Here is an 18255-nt window from a genome sequence, read left to right on the forward strand (position 1 = left end):
GAGATTCAATTATTTTGCACCCAAGTTACAATCATGAAACAATCGTCTCTGTATATAGTTTGGCGTATAACTCCATCTTTAGTGGAGCAAAAAGAGTCTTAAAATCATATGCCTGGTTCCAGAGATGTTCGCTCAAGCGGAATATACGTTACAGCCGTCCAAACCCTCATTGTAACCCAGGCCAAGTATTGCGAGCTATTGCAATCCTACTTGGAAGAATGGGAAGAAAACGGATTTCCCGAAGAGGACACCAAATTGATTCATAGCTTCAGCACCTATTGGAGATGTATGCAGAAGTTCCTTCAAAGTGCCCAGCAAAACTTAAGTGCGGTGAGAGAACACGGCGAGGTATGGAAGCTCTTAACATGCACGTTCTTCAACAAATACGTCACAGCCGATCCCAATTTTGTCAAGGTGGTGCCAATTCTACTTCACAGGGATGGACAATTGGCGAAATGTCAGTACACAAAGGCAAGTCTGACGGAACGGAAAATCTTGGAATTGTTTAATAACAGTATTCTGGCGCTCCAGAAAGGTCTAGCCAGGTTAAATCTTGTGATCGTTAAGAGAAATCAATTAGAAGTTCACGAGACCACCATGGCACTAATGAAATTATGTCGAATTTTAGAATCGCCAGGAGACACGGTTGATGAGGAAGACGTATCAGATCCGTTTGAGACAAAGATTGATAGAGCCCATGATACGAGTCTCTTGTGCTTAACGTTTGGTAAGGGGGATTCACCCTGCAAAGAAATGTACGCAGATGGGTTTTGACGCCACAAAGACCAAGTTGAAGCTTTTGCAAGATGCTGTCCGTGTTGTCCGTGAATGCGTTGATGGGCTAGCTATCAAAAAATTGAGCCTTGCGCTGTTATGGTTTCAGTCTCTTGGGCAAAATCCCTACGATTACGCTGTACGAAGTTTTCTAGAAAAAAGCCAGAAGCAACATAGGGTTTGTGCTTTCACTGGCACCAAATTGGGTCAGTTGCAAAAAGTTCTCGGAGACGCAGTAACAGCGTTGGAGAACTTGGAAAAAGACGGAAATGTCTCTGCGCCAATAGGCAGTGTGTCTGATCTAGTTGAAATTGTTACTCGTATTTTATGTTGTGTTTTACATGACTGGTTCCAGTGTCTAGCCGAAGGGCATACTTTCAGCGCGGACAAGAGGCGCCAGAATTTTCGCGACATTGTGGTAGACTACTTCAAGAGCATTAACTTCACGAATACTACATGCCAAAGAGATGGTACGAAGTTATTCCGCTTGGAAATGCCTACAGATAAATTGAGTTGAAATTGTGAGAAAGACGGGCAGAACACAGAGTGTTATGATAGCGCTGCCAAAATAACTTTATGTATATGAGCGAAACGTGGTGAAAAGGTTCTATGCGACGGCTTATCTGAGGTAATAAATTTCATCGGTTACTTATGCGAAAGCGCGCCTGATCGAACGACATTGCTATCGCGCTTTAATGATTGGAAGCGATCCCATTACAGAAAGGATGCCATAATGTTGCTACTACAAGAAAAAGGATTGTAGCAAGAAACATAACTTGTCATTGCTGTAGCACCAGAAAAAATTGTCCGCCATTGCTCTTTTTGCTGCCCCTGTTTCACGTCATTTGCCGACGCACGCCCCTTGCGGTCTTGTGACAATTGTGTAGGAATATTTTCAGGAGATTGAGAATCAGCTACGCAAAATCTCGGGAAAAAAAAAACCACTGATAGTTGCTCAATTGAGATTACGTTCGGCCCTTTTCGTACACTTTACTTTCATATCTCATATTCGAAATGTCTACCCCAGCCCAAACACCCATTGTTCAATCTAGCTCTGCTACCAGTTTGCTTACTTGGAAAGATCCGGTTGCCACCGGAAAAGTGTTCGGCGCCATTATCGGTGCCCTTCTCTTGGTGAAAATAAACGTGGCCAACCACTTCTTCCACTTGGCCTACATTGGCCTTTTGGCTGCCGCTGCTGCTGAGTATGCTGGCAAGTTGGTTACCGGCCAAGGTTTCGTCACCAAATACGTTGGCACTCCTAAGTCTCACTCGAAGGTGTTCAAAGAATCTGTTTTGCCAGCACTTGCCGATGCCTCCGAGTGTGCTGAAAAGAGATTGCACAAGATCATCTTTGCTCAGGACATTGAGGCCACTTTGAAGGCTGCTGGTGCCGCTTACATCTTGTTTAAGTTGACCTCATGGTTTTCTGTCTACAGTCTTATCTTCACCTCCGTGTTGTTGACTTTCTCTGTTCCTCTTGTCTACCAAAGCAACAAGAAGGAAATTGACGCTGCTGTTGCGCAATACTCCAAGATTGCCAAGGAAAAGTCCGCTGAATACACCAAGATTGCTCATGATAAGGCTGCTCCTCATATTGATGCTTTCATCAAGAAGTCTGGTCCTGTGGGAAACTTCATCCAATCAAAGTTCCCTACCAGAACCGCTGGTTCCACTGTCGGTGCTAAGCCAGCCCAAGAACCAGCCACTGGTTACTCTTCTGGCTCCTCCCAATTCCCAGACGTCCCTTCTGCTGCTCCAAGCTCTATCTCCGAGGTCGTGGACGAAACTTTTGTGGACAAGACCCAACTCCCAGAAGAACTGCACTTGTAAGCAGCCAGCAGGCGAAGGTATTCGAGATGTTGATGTTTTTATATTTACTTCGCTAAGTCACTACATCAAGCTTAAAGCTGTACCATCCTCTACTGAATTTGCGTGTCTAATTGCAGTCCTCGGGGGTGGGGAGTCTCTCAAAACATGCAATATACTTGGATCCCTTGTTCCTTTCAACTTTTTGTCCTTCTTCTGTAGAGTTCCACATAATCTCTACGCACTTGTCTTGTTTCTCCCATTCCTCACTTTTCCTTTCAAACAATGGGTGCTCTGTCAAGTGCTTCACCATCCAGTCGTGTAAGTCTTTGACGTCGGTGATTGTGTAAACTATTCCTCCTTCTCTCAAAACGTAGGCGTACTCAGATAACAAGGTATTGGTGATGATTCTGGCCTTGTGCTTTCTTTGTTTGAAGTGTGGATCTGGAAAACAAAAGAACATCTTCGACAATTGGCCCTTTTGGAAAAAGTTTGGTGTAAACTTCATGGCGTTTCCTCTCAAAACTGCCACATTTTGGTAAAGCTCCTGCTGTTTGTTCTGCTCTCTCAAGGCAATGATACGGTCCTCTACGTACTGGGTCACTTGCACTCTAATCTCCATTCCCAAACTTAAGGTATCTGGGAATTCTGTGCCCAATTTGATAAGCAATCCGCCGTAACCGCATCCGATGTCAGCGAACTCAACATTCTTGGTCATTTTTTTGGTCTCTTCATCGTAATAGTGAGGATACAACTTCTGCCACTCCATACTATCTGGATCCTTTGGGTAGTCTAATCTATGGTCTGAAAATGGATTCGAATGTGCCCTCTGTCTGTAAAAACGTTTCCTTGGCAAATCTACCGAGTCCGGTTCTGGAGTTGGAGTTTCAATGCGGGCATGTTTAAGTTGCTTTCTGGTGTTCTCCTTTTTGTCCCTGTATGCTCTTCTTTTCGACTCAGCTTCCTGCTGCTCACGCAAGCGGGTTTCTTTGTCCTTTACAGGATTGGGAGTTGTAGGCTTCGCCATTTGTTTCTGTTCAAAAGAATGATGGTTTGGGGAATTTTTCAGATTCCGGCATGAGATGAGCATCAGCATAATTCAATTTCTCTTCTACGAAAACGACATGGGACTGCTTATTTACGTCAGCTTAAAGTATACGATACGTTATATGGATCTATTTACATGAAATGTCAATGCAGTGGTTAGTTTTCCTGCTCCTCCGACAGAGGGTCTTGGTCTTTTCTTCTCTGCTCCAAGGTCAAGTAAAGCATCGTACCATTAGACTCCAATGTTCTGACCAAACCAGCACCGCCCAAAACAGTCAACAACCCGGCTAACTGAGATTGCATTTGCTCCTTGTTTGGCAAGCTTTTAAATTTGTCCAAGTCATCAATATTGTAAATGGAGGTTTCGATTCTAGCTCCAATCAAAATGAGCTTTTCTCCCGCTTGCTTTAAGATCTTCATGACTTGCTCAACAACGCTGGGCTCACACTTTGGAATGGTGATGACAGCCGTTGGACCGTTCAACAACACAGACAATGGGTGCTGAACTTTCTTGTTCTTCAAGGTGTTTTTATGCAAGGCAGGGTCCTCTTCATGAGAAGACCTCAAGTAAACATCGTAAAGCCTGTTTCTGATGTAAGTCATCTTGACTCCCAATTTCTGAAAGTCACTTCTGACCTTGACATTGTCATTCTTGACCAAGTTGTTGTGATGCACATACAACACGATATCATTCGTGTCATTGAGATGCTTGTAGTAGTCCACCAAAAATGTCTTTCTTGACAAGACGTGTTTTGTAGTCTTACGGTCATTTATGGAATAGATGGGAGTGACCGCTGTCTGCAATCTTGGAGAAGCTGTGGAAAAAAATCTCGGCACTGAGAGGAAAGCTCTACCTGAATTCAAGATAGGGTTAAAACTAGGGCGAATAGCCCCAAACAAGGCTTGTGAAAGGTGCCTCATCAGTGGTTGATTTCGTTGAGTTCGACTAGACTTTTTTTTCTGTCAACTTTTTTTTCCACTCGCATTTGTAGAAACACGACTCATAGTAGTAGCTTAATAACTTCTTCCTCATTCAAAAGAATGGAGGAATAAAAAGAAAATTACTCTTTTATACTTTTGGAACTATTATTATCAAGTAGCAGGCAAACTAAGGATTGATTGGTTTTCTTCTGTTCTTCCTCCTTTTCTTGGGTGCGCTTGCGATATAAGATATTGCAAACGCATAGATTACATTCTGAGAACATTCTTGTCTTCAACTTAGTCGTTCTGCCTTTTAGTGTTTCTTCGAAAAAGTTTCCTTTGCTTTGGGAGAATAGAGAATAAGTAGCCATTCCTTTAGCCCTCATAAATATATACTTGATCAAAGTCGTGTCACGTGATAAGCTTCGCTACTCATCATGGTCTTGAGACTTGCGGATTCTTTCCAAGCTCAAAAAGCCCAAGCATGAGTGACTTGAAAAATTTCTTGAACACTCTCACGAAGGCTGCGACACAGCCTTCCGAGGCTTTGCCAGCTCCAAATGCCAGGAAGAAAATGAAAACTTCTGAAGATTCCCTGCTCGAGACCAGTGTATTTGGATACACAGACATTAATAAGTTTGAGCACTGTGCTCGTTCTTTGCAGAAGAACGTAAGAATCATTGTTGAAGAGGCTCCAGATTCATCAAAGCTCGAGGAATATGCTCAAGATAACTCTGTGGATAAATTTGCTAGGCAAGAGATTCAGAGCAATGGCTTGTTGCATTTAGTAGCGAAGCTTAAAACCTTATATGAGGATAATCAAATGCAGATCTTCGATGACATTCTTGAAAACAAGATTACAATAGGATCGAAGCGGACCAGATCGCAAATTTCTACAGGAGACACCGAGACAGATGACCAAGATTTTACTTCCAAGGTACTTTCAGAAGATGACGAACTAGTCGCGAAAGACAGCTCACTCCCGCCTTTGCCGAAGATCAGGAATGCTCACCTTAGAGCTCGGGTGTTTCAACACAAGTCTACTTCAGCTAACAAAACTTATTTGGCTGAGCAGGAAATTGTCCTGTCGCATAACGAAAGACTTGAGTTTTTAGGCGATTCTGTACTCAACACTTTGGTGACATTTATCCTTTATGAGAAATTTCCCTTTGCAAATGAAGGTCTTCTTTCGCAGATTCGGTCACTGCTTGTTAGCAATAAAACCTTGGCTGAATTCTCCACACAGTATGGCTTTGATCAAAGTTTAAGATGTAAAGTGGACGAATCTGCTCTTCGGAACGGTAAGCAGAAGATTTTCGCGGACATTTTCGAGGCATATGTTGGTGCTCTTGCTATGGAAAGAGGATTCGATATGAATGAAGTGCAACAATGGCTCAAAACACTTATGGCATCGAAACTTTCTGAGGCTGATCTCGCGATCAAGAAAGCCACTCCAATTAATAAGGATGCAAAGACAGAGTTGTACTCTTTAGTTGGAACTGCTTCTCTACATCCTATTTACAAGGTCGTCCAGAATGGAAATGGTGTACAAAGTTTATTTAAAGTCCAATGCGTAATGGAAGATAATGTTTTGGGAGAGGGTGTGGCACCTGGATTAAGGGATGCAGGCCTTCGTGCAGCAATGGCAGCTCTCAAAAACAAACCAATGTTGGAAAAGTATGGAAGGCGGAGATTGGAAACAGACAGATCTATATCTGTCGTATCTGGAGAAGCCGGAGAAAGTAAGAGTGATGCTCCAGAAACGAATACTGCAGAGTTTCCCTTGATAGCTGGCAGTCATGTCTTTGCTAACAAGTTTGCCAAGAATGAGGCGTATGCTTTCTTCGGTCGCACGTTGGGGCTTACGCCAGAATATGCGGTTTCCTTCGATGCTGAGAATAACAGATACAAGGCCGAACTAAAGGTCAAGGAAAAGGTTGTTTCTGTTGCTTATGATGCATCGAAGAAAAACGCCATGAGTCGTGCGGCGACTGTGCTTTTGGAAAATAAGGAGAAGCTCAACGCATTATTAAACTATATATGAGGGTTCATGGAGGTAAATTGTGCAATGCTATTTTTCATTACGGTAAGACAGTTCGCAGTTTTCTGTAGTCAAACGTATTTAGTGAAAAAAATTCAAAAATATAAATACTTCAATACGATTCGTGGCTTTAATTACCTCCGTGGTTTCATTAAAATGGAAATTCATTGAAAAGCACCGCTCCATTCCAAATGAAGTTGATGTGAACCATTGATTTAGTATAATTTGTTATGACATACCTTCAATAATTTTGTTTATAACAAGGCAACTTGTCCGAGTGGTTAAGGAGAAAGATTAGAAATCTTTTGGGCTTTGCCCGCGCAGGTTCGAGTCCTGCAGTTGTCGTTACTTTTTGTATTTTAGTGTTTTTTTTTGCATCTTACTTCCGAGAGAGAATTTGAAGGATCGGTTAATGAAGCTATTCCGTTTAGAGAAGGGGTTTTAATTTTTGGCACGTCGTTTCCGCTTCATTTCGTCCTTTCACACGAATGCCTGGTTATTACTTCTATACCGGCGCGCATCGCATCTCTTCTCCATAGTTCAGAAAAAATCTTTCTGCACTTAGACTGATTATTTCACAGCACAACAGAAATAATGCAGTTAGCTGTCCACCAAGATGATGCTAACATCTTGCTCAATGAGAGGAATAAGTTGAGCGAGTCCGTGTTGGAAAAATACAGAACGGCTGGTAATATATCACAAACCACGCTCAAATATTTGATTCAGCTCATCAATGATTCCTATCATTTGGGTAAGACCGAGAGACCTTACTCGATCCAAGAACTTTGTGTCTTGGGAGATTCCATGATCATGAAGTTGATTAACAATGTGTACAAAGATGAAGATAAAGTAAGAGAGAAAGGTATTGCACATCCTGTGACTTTTGATGTCAATGAGTTTGTCGCCAATGTTTCTCCTGAGTTTGACGTTTCTTCGCCCCAATATATCCTTCAAGCTGGTGATGTGGTGACCATTTCTCTTGGTGCTCAAATCGATGGTTACTCTGCTTTGTCTTCGCACACCATTGTCATTTACCCTCAAGGGATTATGGTGGACAATGAGTTGAAACCAGAGGGACCATTGTTGGGACCAAAGGCTGATGCCGTCGTAGCAAGTTACATTGCTACAGAAGCCGCTGTTGCCCTTGTGGGACTTGCGCTCACACCAGAGAAAATCCAATCCATTCCAGGCTTGGCCAATGCACCTAATGCCATTACTGGCTCTTTGCTCAGAGACGTTGTCAATAGCATTGCATCTTCATTCGGGTGCGTTGTTGTTCCTGGTTCGAAGATAAGAAGAATCAGAAGATTTTTGGCTGGTCAAGCTGAAGGTATAGTCGCCGAGAAAGACTTCAAAGGTGTTGTGTGGGACGAAAGCAGTCAGGAGGCGGAGCTTCTCAAGAAGAGCACAGGAACAGATTTGATTCTTCTGGATAACAAAAAGCCTGAGGGAACCAACGTGTTAAGTGCCGTTCCTACTGATGACTTCGTGGTTGAGGCTGGTGAAGTATACAACATAGACTTGAGATTATGTTCTACTGGGGACTTCAAAGAAAAGGGCTTGATCACATTAGAAGATGTCGATGATCCAAAGACCAAGCCAACCATTTTCATTCGTGATGTTGCAGTCACTCACCATTTGAGATTGAAGAGTGCCAGAAAGTTGTTGTCCACGGTTGACAAGAAGTTCTCTGTCTTCCCATTCAAGTTGACACACACTTGTGAATCCTTCCCTGTTGATTTCGAAAACGGTGACGTCCATCTGCAACTCAATGCTATCAAGGACGAAATCAAGGTGCACAAGTTGGGTTTGAGCGAGTTGAGTAATAGACATTTGGCCCGTCCAAAGCCTATTCAAAGAGTTAAGCACATTCCATTTGCCAAGATCTTAACTACTGCAAACCCTACTGGAAGACACGGTATTGACGCCAGCAAATTGTCCTTGCCAGGAAAAGAAGTTCCATTACCAGCCTTGGGCATTAGTGCATTAAAATTGAAGTCGCTTTTGAAGTTCGGCACACAAGCATCTGCTGTGGCTAGAGAATCGACTACCATTGTATTGAACAACAACGTCAACGAGGTTATAAGATTGACTGGAGGAAACAAGACAATTAGACCTAGCTGGGTACACTCTCAGTACCAAATGTCGGGCGAATACATGGCATTAGTCCATGCATTGAGCCAGTTAGTTCAAGATGCCCGTTTCGGTATCAAAATGAAGGAGGTTCAATCTTTCAAATTGAACGCTAATGTCCTCCATTTGGATGAGACCATGCAACTCGACTAGAATGTATACTAAATACGTGATGACACAGAAATAAAATATTGTAGAGAATGCCCGAAATGGAAATTGCATACGAGGAAAATTCCTTCACGCGAACTCTCAAGGAAAGAAGAAACGGACCGAATGTGGCATGTCTAACTTCGTGCCAACTTGCATCTACAATACCAGATCAGATGGAAATTCGTAGATTTTCCAGTCATGTGACGGCAACCATGACGTATATGCTCATTGGTGCACACTTGCCCGAGGCGTATGAAAAAAAAAAAAAAAAGAGAAAATAGCAAACCGAAAGCAAATGCAGATTTACAGAAGTCCTATACTATTGCTACTTACGTACTTGACAAATGTCGCATGTGGTTAGCTGCCATTGAGACTTCTCTCCTTGCCAAAAAAAGTCGTAGGCGCTTTCGGCACCCTACGGCGAATATTTCCGCCTTTAGGCGGTGCGCGACATTTATTGGCTGGTAGCTGCGACATTTTACTGCGGGCGGCTTACATAATAACGCGGGCCCAATGTAGCCCCCGACGCCTTAATCACCTGCGGTTTTTGCTTCCTCTCTTTTGCTTGAGAACTAAACCTCTTTCAACCACTCCCCAAGATTAGTATGTATTTGGCCCAAACGGTTTACCATAACTATTCCCATAGCCTACAGAGCCTTTGATTGATTTTTGTTTCCCCCTGCTAGCTTTTTTTTGATGTTGGAATCATATGTTTTGTTTTTGCCATCTGGTCACCTGTCTCGGTTGAATAGTCTGGCCCTCTTCCTTGCATCAATTCCTTTTCTGCAATTAACTCGCAAAGGATGATCACCTCTTCATTGGGAATTACAGTTCTACGACAGTGGACCCCCATCCTTACCATGCATGTTCCGTCCTGTTGATCCAGCGTTTCTTTTTTTTTTTTCTCGCTTTGATTTTCTTCAAGACGCGATTTCATCACAAAAATTACAGGCAAGGTGCACTAGCAGGCTACTAAAGCAGAAAGTTGCGTTTAGAATTGCCACTTGTTTGTTAATCCCGATGATTGGGGCAAGTTTTCTCAACCGTGCATCAATATGGAGGGGGGTGGGGAGGTGCGCAAGAGTGGTCAGACCCGTGCACCCGACACCGCACACTATTTGGACACGACCCGCCAAGTTGTCGAGATTTTTTCCCAACGTTACTTTGTGTAAACACATTTGAACACAATCGATCAATTGCGCTAGGTCAAATTTAGTTTTTCCCAATACTAACCCACAGTTAAAAATGCCCGCCTCTCGTGAAGATTCTGTCTACCTCGCCAAGTTAGCTGAACAAGCTGAGCGTTATGAAGAAATGGTGGAGAACATGAAGGCAGTTGCCTCCTCCGGTCAAGAATTGTCCGTGGAGGAACGTAACTTGTTGTCTGTTGCTTACAAGAATGTCATTGGCGCACGTCGTGCCTCTTGGAGAATTGTTTCCTCCATTGAACAGAAGGAAGAAGTCAAGGGCAATGAGCAACAAGTTGCTTTGATTAGAGAATACCGTGCTAAAATCGAAGCCGAGTTGACAAAAATTTGTGAAGACATCTTGTCTGTCTTGAGTGACCACTTGATTTCTTCTGCTCAAACTGGCGAGTCCAAGGTATTCTACTACAAGATGAAGGGTGACTACCACCGTTATTTGGCCGAGTTTGCAGTTGCAGACAGAAGAAAGGAAGCTGCTGACTTGTCTTTAGAGGCTTACAAAGCTGCTTCCGACGTTGCTGTGACCGAGTTGCCACCTACCCACCCAATCAGATTGGGCTTAGCATTGAACTTTTCTGTCTTCTACTACGAAATCTTGAATTCGCCAGATAGAGCCTGCCACTTGGCAAAGCAAGCTTTCGACGATGCTGTTGCTGACTTGGAAACCCTTTCGGAAGACTCCTACAAAGACTCCACCTTGATTATGCAATTGTTGAGAGATAACTTGACCTTGTGGACCGACTTGTCTGAAACCCCTGCGCAACAGGACGAGCAAGATGCACAACCAACAGAGGCGAAGCCAGAAGAAGAGTAAGCTAATTACTGTTCAACGCCTTCTTTCATGCTTCTACCTTCTGTTTAGTTCTGCTTGTCTTTTGTAACTTATACGTCTTTACCTCTACCCCCTCTCTCTCCCTTCAACTCGACGTTTTTTTTTATATCTTGATGAGGCTTTGATGAAGATTGGTACCCAAGTGTCCAGAAGAGAAGCCCATTTGAGGATCGTGAATATGATCGAATGCGAAAATATATAAAATGAATGAAGGAATTCGAGTACACGTTTTGGAGCAATGCGATCTAGTTGGCGCGTTCCGAATCATTACGAATATGTACACTAGAGAAACCTCTCACACATCCACATGCATTGCCGGCTGAAACCGAGGGGCGAAATTTAAAGTTCCAGCCCATACAGTTTTGAGTACTACACTTGAAACATAAATGTATAGAAACGCACAGTAAAAAAGGAAATAACAGTAAGTAGCAAAAAACAAATGGGTAAGCTTACGTCTATACTATGGACAAAGCTGGCACCTGTGAAAATATTATTTTGTCGAAGTCGAAAGTCGACGCGTTTAGAGAATGGCATAATCACCTGCATACAATACAGTTCTTTCGCACTCTTTTTTGTTAACACCACCACCTTTTGATTTGAAAACACCTCAGTCTAGCCAATTCCAGCCTGCCCAACATGCCTGAACCCGTTGGTATTGCTAATTTGCCAAACCAAAAGTACAAGATTGTGTCCAACCAAGGTGCTACATTCACCTTGATGGTTGCTGGAGAGAGCGGATTGGGAAAAACAACATTCGTCAACACGTTGTTCCACTCGGTGTTGAAACAACATGAAGATCCCAACGAGAGACACAACAAGTTTACTAGTGCCCACCAAACTGTGGAGATTTCTATCGTACGTGCATTGTTGGAAGAAAAGAACTTCAAGATGCGCTTGAACATCATCGATACCCCCGGATTCGGAAACAACGTCAACAATCAAGACTCGTGGGCACCAATTATCGATTTCATTGACGACCAGCACGAATCTTACATGAAGCAGGAAAAGCAGCCTCAAAGAGAGTCTAAGAAAGATTTGCGTGTCCATGCATGCTTGTATTTCATTCGTCCTACGGGCCACTCTTTAAAACCGTTGGATATTGAGATCATGCGTAGATTGTCGACTCGAGTTAACTTGATTCCTGTCATTGCCAAAGCTGATACCTTGGCGCCAAGTGAATTGGACACCTTCAAGTCGAGAATCAGAGAGGTGATTGAGGCGCAGGACATAAATATTTACACTCCTCCTTTGGATATTGACGATGCTGCAAGTGCCGAGCACTCTAAGCAGCTTATTGAGGCAATGCCTTTCGCCGTTATTGGAGCTGAAGAGGAGATTGAGGTTTCTCCGGGCAACTTTGTACGTGGAAGAAGATATCCATGGGGAGTCGTTGAAGTGGAGAATGAAAGACACTGTGATTTCAAGAAGTTACGCTCCCTCCTCTTGAGAACAAATATGTTGGACTTGATTTTGCTGACGAATGAGATTCACTTTGAAACCTTCCGTTCTTTGAAGATGGGCGATTTGAATGATGGTAAAACCGACGAAGAGAACGTTGCCATGAAGAAGCCCCGGAGATTGCACAATCCAAAATTCAAAGAGGAAGAGGATGCATTGAAGAAATTCTTCACGGAACAAGTGAAAGCCGAAGAACAGAGATTCAGACAATGGGAAACCAACATTGTCAACGAGAGAAACAGACTAAACAAGGACTTGGAGGAGATGCAATCAAAATTGAAATCATTGGAGGAACAAGTGAAGAAGTTGCAGTTGTACAAGAAGTAGAGTTATTCCGGGTTATAATGAACATTATTTTATTTCAGAACTAAGGTTCCCTTTCAAGCGTGACCTATGATAGTTGTTCAGAAACTGTAGATTCGCTTATCATTGAAAGTTATGATTGTCAGTTGTGTTGTTGTGTATATTCCTCTTTGACGCTGCAGTATTCCTCTTTTACCTTGGCGCTACCAATGAAGGTAAACAAGGAAAGTTTGTAAGAGAATTTCGATGTGTTAAATTTTCCGGAGTGTGAAAGATGTATTTACAAACACTAACACTGTGCGTTTAATGCATTTAGCCAAGGCGGACAACCAATCCAATTGCGAAAACTTTCACCAAATTAGGATTAGCTGTTCAGTTGTCTCATACAATGAATTATGCTCATTCCAAGCGACTACCTTGTCAATCAATAACACTTCACCTGTTTATTAACTTGTATCTACAAGTGCAACCAGATACACCTTGTTGAGACTCACTAATCTCCTGCATCGCACCATCACTCACCTCTTCACTACCAGGCCCATGGAAAACGGCCCATCAGGAAAGAAATTCAAGAGAGCTTACATTGCCTGCTTGAACTGCCGTGTTCGCAAAGTGAAATGTGATTTAGGGAGTCCGCTGAACCCTAAGGACCGTTGTGCTCGTTGTGAAAGAGAAAGACGGGACTGTGTCTTTGTTGATCTGAAGAAACGATCGGTAGGAAATTACCATAATGAAGTACTTGGTGAACTGTCACTTAAGGCTGAACCAACTGAAAAATCTGACACAGAATCTCCGACGCCCAAACATTTCTCAACCATGGAAGGTGCCTTGGTCTTCTTGGCTAATGCAGCAGGCAAGATCGCTACTGCCGATAGCAGAGACAACATTGATGCTCGTGCAAAATATGACCAACTAGAACGACATTCTGAGCGACCAACTCCAGTCAATTCAACCCGGCAAAGCGCCTCGGGGGAGTCATCACCGCAGATCGAAGAAACAAAGCTTCCCCTCTCAATGGCGTCGCTTATTCCACCTTACTACAACCGTCCAATACTGCGAAACAAACGTTTAGCTGTGCCGCCCGCTGAAAGTGCGTATGCTGTTCGTCCAAATGGAACGAATGATTTGGCACATATTGAATATATTGGAGACGATGGCATCTTGACGGCAGCCGAGGCGGATTATTTGATTCGAATGTTCTTTCTGACCATGCACCCCTTCTTTCCGCATATCCCAAAATTCTTACACCTGGCCAAGGTTTTGTCTGGCTATCCGATTTTACTATGTGCCATTTTAACCATCGCTTCCCGTTACCACTCGCTTGGTACCCACAATGCCGAAGGTGTGGCGAAGAACATTGAAATACATGACCGCCTCTGGCTATATGTACAGCGCTTGATCTCTCAGACCGTGTGGGCTGAAGCCTCGACCCGTTCTATAGGAACAGTTTTTGCTTTTTTACTATTCACGGAATGGAACCCCCGTGCCATCCATTGGCGTTGGTCCGACTACGCCAACAAGGCCGACGACGCCACAGATACTCGTGCGCCCACTTTCAACAATCAAACGGCCGGTTCCGTTTCGCTTGCTGACGAGCCTGCTGGATTAGGGGCCATGAGACGGTCCTATAGAATGGCTTGGATGCTCATAGGCTCTGCTGTACGTCTTGCCCAGGATACGGGATTCATGGAGCTCAGCTCGAAAACATTTTTGGCTACCCATATTGCAGAAATCAACAGTGTGATGAACATGAGCAGGCGAAGTATGTTAGGACACTCATTGGCAGAAGTAGAATTGGACCACGAGGAAATTACAGAAGACGACATGGAGCGAAGAGAAGACAATGAGTATAAGGTGCTAAATATGTCTGAGGAGGACCAAAAACGGGTTCCAGCTGAGTATGCTCTTCATTTCACACATGCGCAGAGAGCACAAATTGAGTTGCTCCAAATCATGTCTTTGGGTCACGAATCCCTTTACGGGTACAAAGCGCAACTTGGCCTGCTAACACAGCGTCAAAATCTTGCAGTTTTGAGTATTATGAGTCCCATGATAAATAATTGGGGATACAAGTACAAAAGTCTCTTGGTTCCGACATCGCCTGAAAGCATGCGCAAGTTTACATTTGAAGCAATGCAAGATCCAGAATCGAAACAGGCAATCGAGGTCTCACAAGCTCTCCAGAACGAGTCATTCATTTTTGAATTCAACTATACCAAACTTTATATTTACTCGTTGGCGTTGAGTCCATCCTCGAAAACCAGAGAAAGTTTCCGGGATGGAAAGCTTACTCTCAAACTTGACGAGATTTCAAAAAGTGCGAAGTACATTGAACAGGCGTTCAACGCAGCGAATGAAATTCTTTTTGTGGCCCACCGGGTTCACAAGCTAAAAATGCTACGGTTTATGCCCGTAAGGTGGGTCACACGTATTGTGAGGGCCGTGGCGTTCATTGTAAAGTGCTACTTGACTATCACAGCCCATAAGACGTCAGAGCATATCACGAAAGATTCAAAGAGTTCAAGTGTGGATAATTTTGATTCAACTATTCTTTCACTTTCGCTCATTTCGGTGGAGGAAATCGTACAAAGTATCCAAAAGGCTGCAATAACTTTGAGAGATTGTTCGCCTGACGAGCTTCATCTTTGTACAAGATATTCGAATGTCCTCATGTATTTGTACTCTGAAATGAAAGGAAAGCTCAAGAGCACGAAAAGTGGAGAATCAAATGATAAGCACGTGCCTGAAGAAGATGCTCCAAAGCAGACCTCAAACAATAACATTCCGATTGATAATGATTCTAATTTTACGACTACCAACGCAAAAGCTGCAGTTGATTCTTTTGAAGCGGATTCGGGTTTATTTGGAGACAATGAAGTTATGGATTGGTTTGCGAATAACAAGAACGTAGGACTTGATTTTGTCGGGCCATGGACAGAATTGATCGAACAGCATTTGGAAGATCACCACTTCAGTATTGATGAACAAGTGTTTCCAGAAGCATCCCTGGAATGGTCTCAACAATAATATAATTTTCACATACTTGGAATGCACAGCCAAATTCATCATTTTATTAAAAAAATTCCCGTCCTATATCAAATTTTTTATCTGTAATTCACTGTGACCTAACAGCGAACGTTCATTCACCTGCGGTGGAACAACCATTCTTGTCCCATTGACATGGATAGACATACCTTTGAACGCATCCCAACCCAGGACAGTCCTCGCCATATTAGATACTATTCCTTGTGACTTGGGCAGGAGCTTAGTGAGACCCAAACATTCAAATACCAGCTTAGGCAGACCAGAAGGACAGCATTTGGCCAACTTAGGGAGATCTGTCTCCTGGAAAGGGTTGAAATATTCCAACTGTTCTTTCAGAGCGGCACTCTCTTCCAAAGAACCGAAATATGGAGTCCGTAAATAAACATCGATTTCCGAGTCTAGATCAAGATTAAAGTTAACTTCCGGTATCTCGTTTAGGGATTCTTGGACTAACCTCAACTTGATAAGACAATTTTTGGCATTAATATTATCATGATCGGCCATATATTTTAGCAATGCAATTGCACGATTATGATGAATACCACAATCAACAGCAAATGATGCCATGATTATGATCAAAATTGCTGAGAACAAATGCTGGCTGTCCCAAAAACCCAAAACAAATAGCTTTCCATGTTCATAAAACTTTACGAGGGTCAGTATTGTTCTTATTGCAGCGGCAAGTCCCCGGTCAATAGCCTCAAATGCCTCTGTTTTGTTCTCCACATTAAGAGGAGCGGTCTGGTCAAAAACTATAGATATAAGGGGAGCGATGACCAATATGACAACTTGGTTATAGCGCAAGATCAAGTTACCCACATTTCGGTTCGTTGCATGAATGACATTCATTGTCTTATAAGGCCATAGATAAGGTTCCTCGAAGTCTTGAACGATAGTTTTGAGAGACGCCAAGATATTCTTGACCAAAAGTTTCTGGTTAAACTTCTCTGTGTTGATATAGTTCACTGAGTATGTTCTTATGTTAGGGCCATAGATTAGCTTGTTGAACTGAGCCAAAAACTTAACCAAGTGGACGTTGACCTCCAAAATTTCCGTATTGAACCCATCATGCAAGTCTATCAAAGGTCGTTCGTTCGGAAGCGGAACATCGGTATCTGTGTAATCGATGTGTACTGGCATCGTCATCTTCGAACACCATACTACTTCAATGACATAGATAGACCACCATAGACGTTTCGTTTTTTCCTTCAACTTGAGGCCCTCCACGTTACTTTGGTTGGTATCTTGATCTGTGCATATTTGTCTGTGATAGCCGTTTGCCACTGCAGAGCGAAGGGCAATGCCAAAGTAGGTTTGGACTGAGTTGAAACAATTTAAGTTACAGGCAAACAAGCCCAAAAGCACCGAGCATTGAATGAACTGGACATCGATATTGTCAGTTGCCGCATTAAACAACCTCGAAGCTACATTATAAAATGCCAAACCTGGAACCTTTTTTGGAGCTCCAGTGATCTCTGTTATAGACGCGGGAAGCGGGTCCACTGTTGAGTTTCGAATTTGTTCACCAAAGGCCAAGACAATAAAGAAATGACAAAGCGACATCGACGGGATGATATCTTCTGCGCTAGATAGGGTCAGCAAGCTGTGCGAGGCGAAGAACTCGTAAATGACATCAACGAGTACCGTGAGCTCCTCCTCATCGCACAAGTAGAACTCCGATGAGTACGTTCGGCAAATGGTACCGATCAAAGCGCGAGCATACTTCTCATCAGGTAGAAGATGACTGCAAAGCAGTAAGAGTGGATATGTTGGGATCGGACCAGCCAGCCCAGGAACAATATAAAACTCCAGCGCCTGTGACCCCATTATGCGTCGCTGGGCGAGGTGATCTGTGTGGTGGGTCAGCAGAGGAGCAAAGTTGTATGGCGTTTGCGCTTTTAGCAACGCCTCCAAATGGTCAACTCTGCTTTGAAGCTTATTCAAATCTGATTCCATGATCACTATTTTACGATCACGGGTTGGATACAGACAGAGGTCTTCCTTGTGCACAGCTTTGCAATTAGCACATGCTGGTTTTTCTCCCAGGCACTTGACTTTAGACAGCTTGCAACGAGTACATGCATAGTGGCTTCGACCATAGACTTTGAGCGGAGTTGGTTTATCGCTCATGAAAAACGGAGGTAGATTTATGCTCTTTTCCTTATAAATTTTCTTATTAATATTTTGATCGGCGCCGATGTCCGTAACAGGAATGTGAAAGTCGGTGAAAAACGTCTTCGATCTTGCGCTTCCGCTCCATTATCGGAGCGGCTTTTGCGCAGGCCCACATTGCCGTCCGCAAACAAAAAAACTAAAAAAGAATTGAACAATAACGCCAAAAACGCTTCATTATGATCCTGTATGCTGCAGAGAGACTTTACCGAGTTTAATGGGGTCTAATTCGTTCAATATTCATTTTATCTTAGCAGATCGAACGTGAAAAAATTTTTCGGCTTTAACCTTGGCTGATTATTTTTTGCGCACCATTGTCGCGTAAATGTAAACTCGGCGAAATGTGCGACACTTCCGTTCGTCTA

The 18255-nt window shown here is 43.2% G+C and overlaps 10 protein-coding genes and 1 non-coding gene across 11 annotated transcripts; 8 read left to right on the forward strand and 3 right to left on the reverse strand. All coding sequences in view use genetic code 12, as the record gives it.

The window, feature by feature from the left end:
• Positions 1-108: 108 nt before the first annotated feature.
• Positions 109-774, forward strand: FOB63_002193 (uncharacterized protein; the record flags this gene model as incomplete). The annotated part of the gene is made up of 1 exon (XM_002616767.2): positions 109-774. One exon carries the CDS (start codon positions 109-111, stop codon positions 772-774), a length of 666 nt encoding a protein of 221 aa, XP_002616813.2.
• A 1014-nt stretch (positions 775-1788) lies between these two features.
• Positions 1789-2607, forward strand: FOB63_002194 (uncharacterized protein; the record flags this gene model as incomplete). Its single annotated transcript, XM_002616766.2, has 1 exon — positions 1789-2607. The coding sequence occupies one exon, from the start codon at positions 1789-1791 to the stop codon at positions 2605-2607; it is 819 nt and encodes a 272-aa protein (XP_002616812.2).
• Positions 2608-2713: 106 nt separating this feature from the next.
• Positions 2714-3673, reverse strand: TRM8 (tRNA (guanine46-N7)-methyltransferase; the record flags this gene model as incomplete). The annotated part of the gene is made up of 1 exon (XM_002616764.2): positions 2714-3673. One exon carries the CDS (start codon positions 3671-3673, stop codon positions 2714-2716), a length of 960 nt encoding a protein of 319 aa, XP_002616810.2.
• A 113-nt stretch (positions 3674-3786) lies between these two features.
• FOB63_002196 (mitochondrial 54S ribosomal protein uL10m) lies at positions 3787-4616 on the reverse strand (the record flags this gene model as incomplete). Its single annotated transcript, XM_002616763.2, has 2 exons — positions 3787-4389; positions 4611-4616. 2 exons carry the CDS (start codon positions 4614-4616, stop codon positions 3787-3789), a joined length of 609 nt encoding a protein of 202 aa, XP_002616809.2.
• A 419-nt stretch (positions 4617-5035) lies between these two features.
• On the forward strand, positions 5036-6595 carry DCR1 (ribonuclease III; the record flags this gene model as incomplete). Its single annotated transcript, XM_002616762.2, has 1 exon — positions 5036-6595. One exon carries the CDS (start codon positions 5036-5038, stop codon positions 6593-6595), a length of 1560 nt encoding a protein of 519 aa, XP_002616808.2.
• Positions 6596-6855: 260 nt separating this feature from the next.
• Positions 6856-6937, forward strand: FOB63_005555. The gene has a single exon. It is a non-coding gene; the product is annotated as a tRNA-Ser (tRNA).
• Positions 6938-7186: 249 nt separating this feature from the next.
• On the forward strand, positions 7187-8878 carry ARX1 (putative hydrolase; the record flags this gene model as incomplete). Its single annotated transcript, XM_002616761.2, has 1 exon — positions 7187-8878. The coding sequence occupies one exon, from the start codon at positions 7187-7189 to the stop codon at positions 8876-8878; it is 1692 nt and encodes a 563-aa protein (XP_002616807.1).
• Positions 8879-10120: 1242 nt separating this feature from the next.
• BMH1 (14-3-3 family protein) lies at positions 10121-10894 on the forward strand (the record flags this gene model as incomplete). Its single annotated transcript, XM_002616760.1, has 1 exon — positions 10121-10894. The coding sequence occupies one exon, from the start codon at positions 10121-10123 to the stop codon at positions 10892-10894; it is 774 nt and encodes a 257-aa protein (XP_002616806.1).
• A 654-nt stretch (positions 10895-11548) lies between these two features.
• CDC12 (septin) lies at positions 11549-12697 on the forward strand (the record flags this gene model as incomplete). The annotated part of the gene is made up of 1 exon (XM_002616759.2): positions 11549-12697. The coding sequence occupies one exon, from the start codon at positions 11549-11551 to the stop codon at positions 12695-12697; it is 1149 nt and encodes a 382-aa protein (XP_002616805.1).
• A 516-nt stretch (positions 12698-13213) lies between these two features.
• ARO80 (Aro80p) lies at positions 13214-15700 on the forward strand (the record flags this gene model as incomplete). Its single annotated transcript, XM_002616758.2, has 1 exon — positions 13214-15700. One exon carries the CDS (start codon positions 13214-13216, stop codon positions 15698-15700), a length of 2487 nt encoding a protein of 828 aa, XP_002616804.2.
• A 63-nt stretch (positions 15701-15763) lies between these two features.
• On the reverse strand, positions 15764-17848 carry FOB63_002202 (Zn(II)2Cys6 transcription factor; the record flags this gene model as incomplete). The annotated part of the gene is made up of 1 exon (XM_002616757.2): positions 15764-17848. One exon carries the CDS (start codon positions 17846-17848, stop codon positions 15764-15766), a length of 2085 nt encoding a protein of 694 aa, XP_002616803.1.
• Positions 17849-18255: the final 407 nt, after the last annotated feature.

Source organism: Clavispora lusitaniae (genome assembly GCF_014636115.1).
Source record: "Clavispora lusitaniae strain FDAARGOS_655 chromosome Unknown tig00000078_pilon, whole genome shotgun sequence".
Lineage (NCBI taxonomy): Eukaryota > Fungi > Ascomycota > Pichiomycetes > Serinales > Metschnikowiaceae > Clavispora > Clavispora lusitaniae.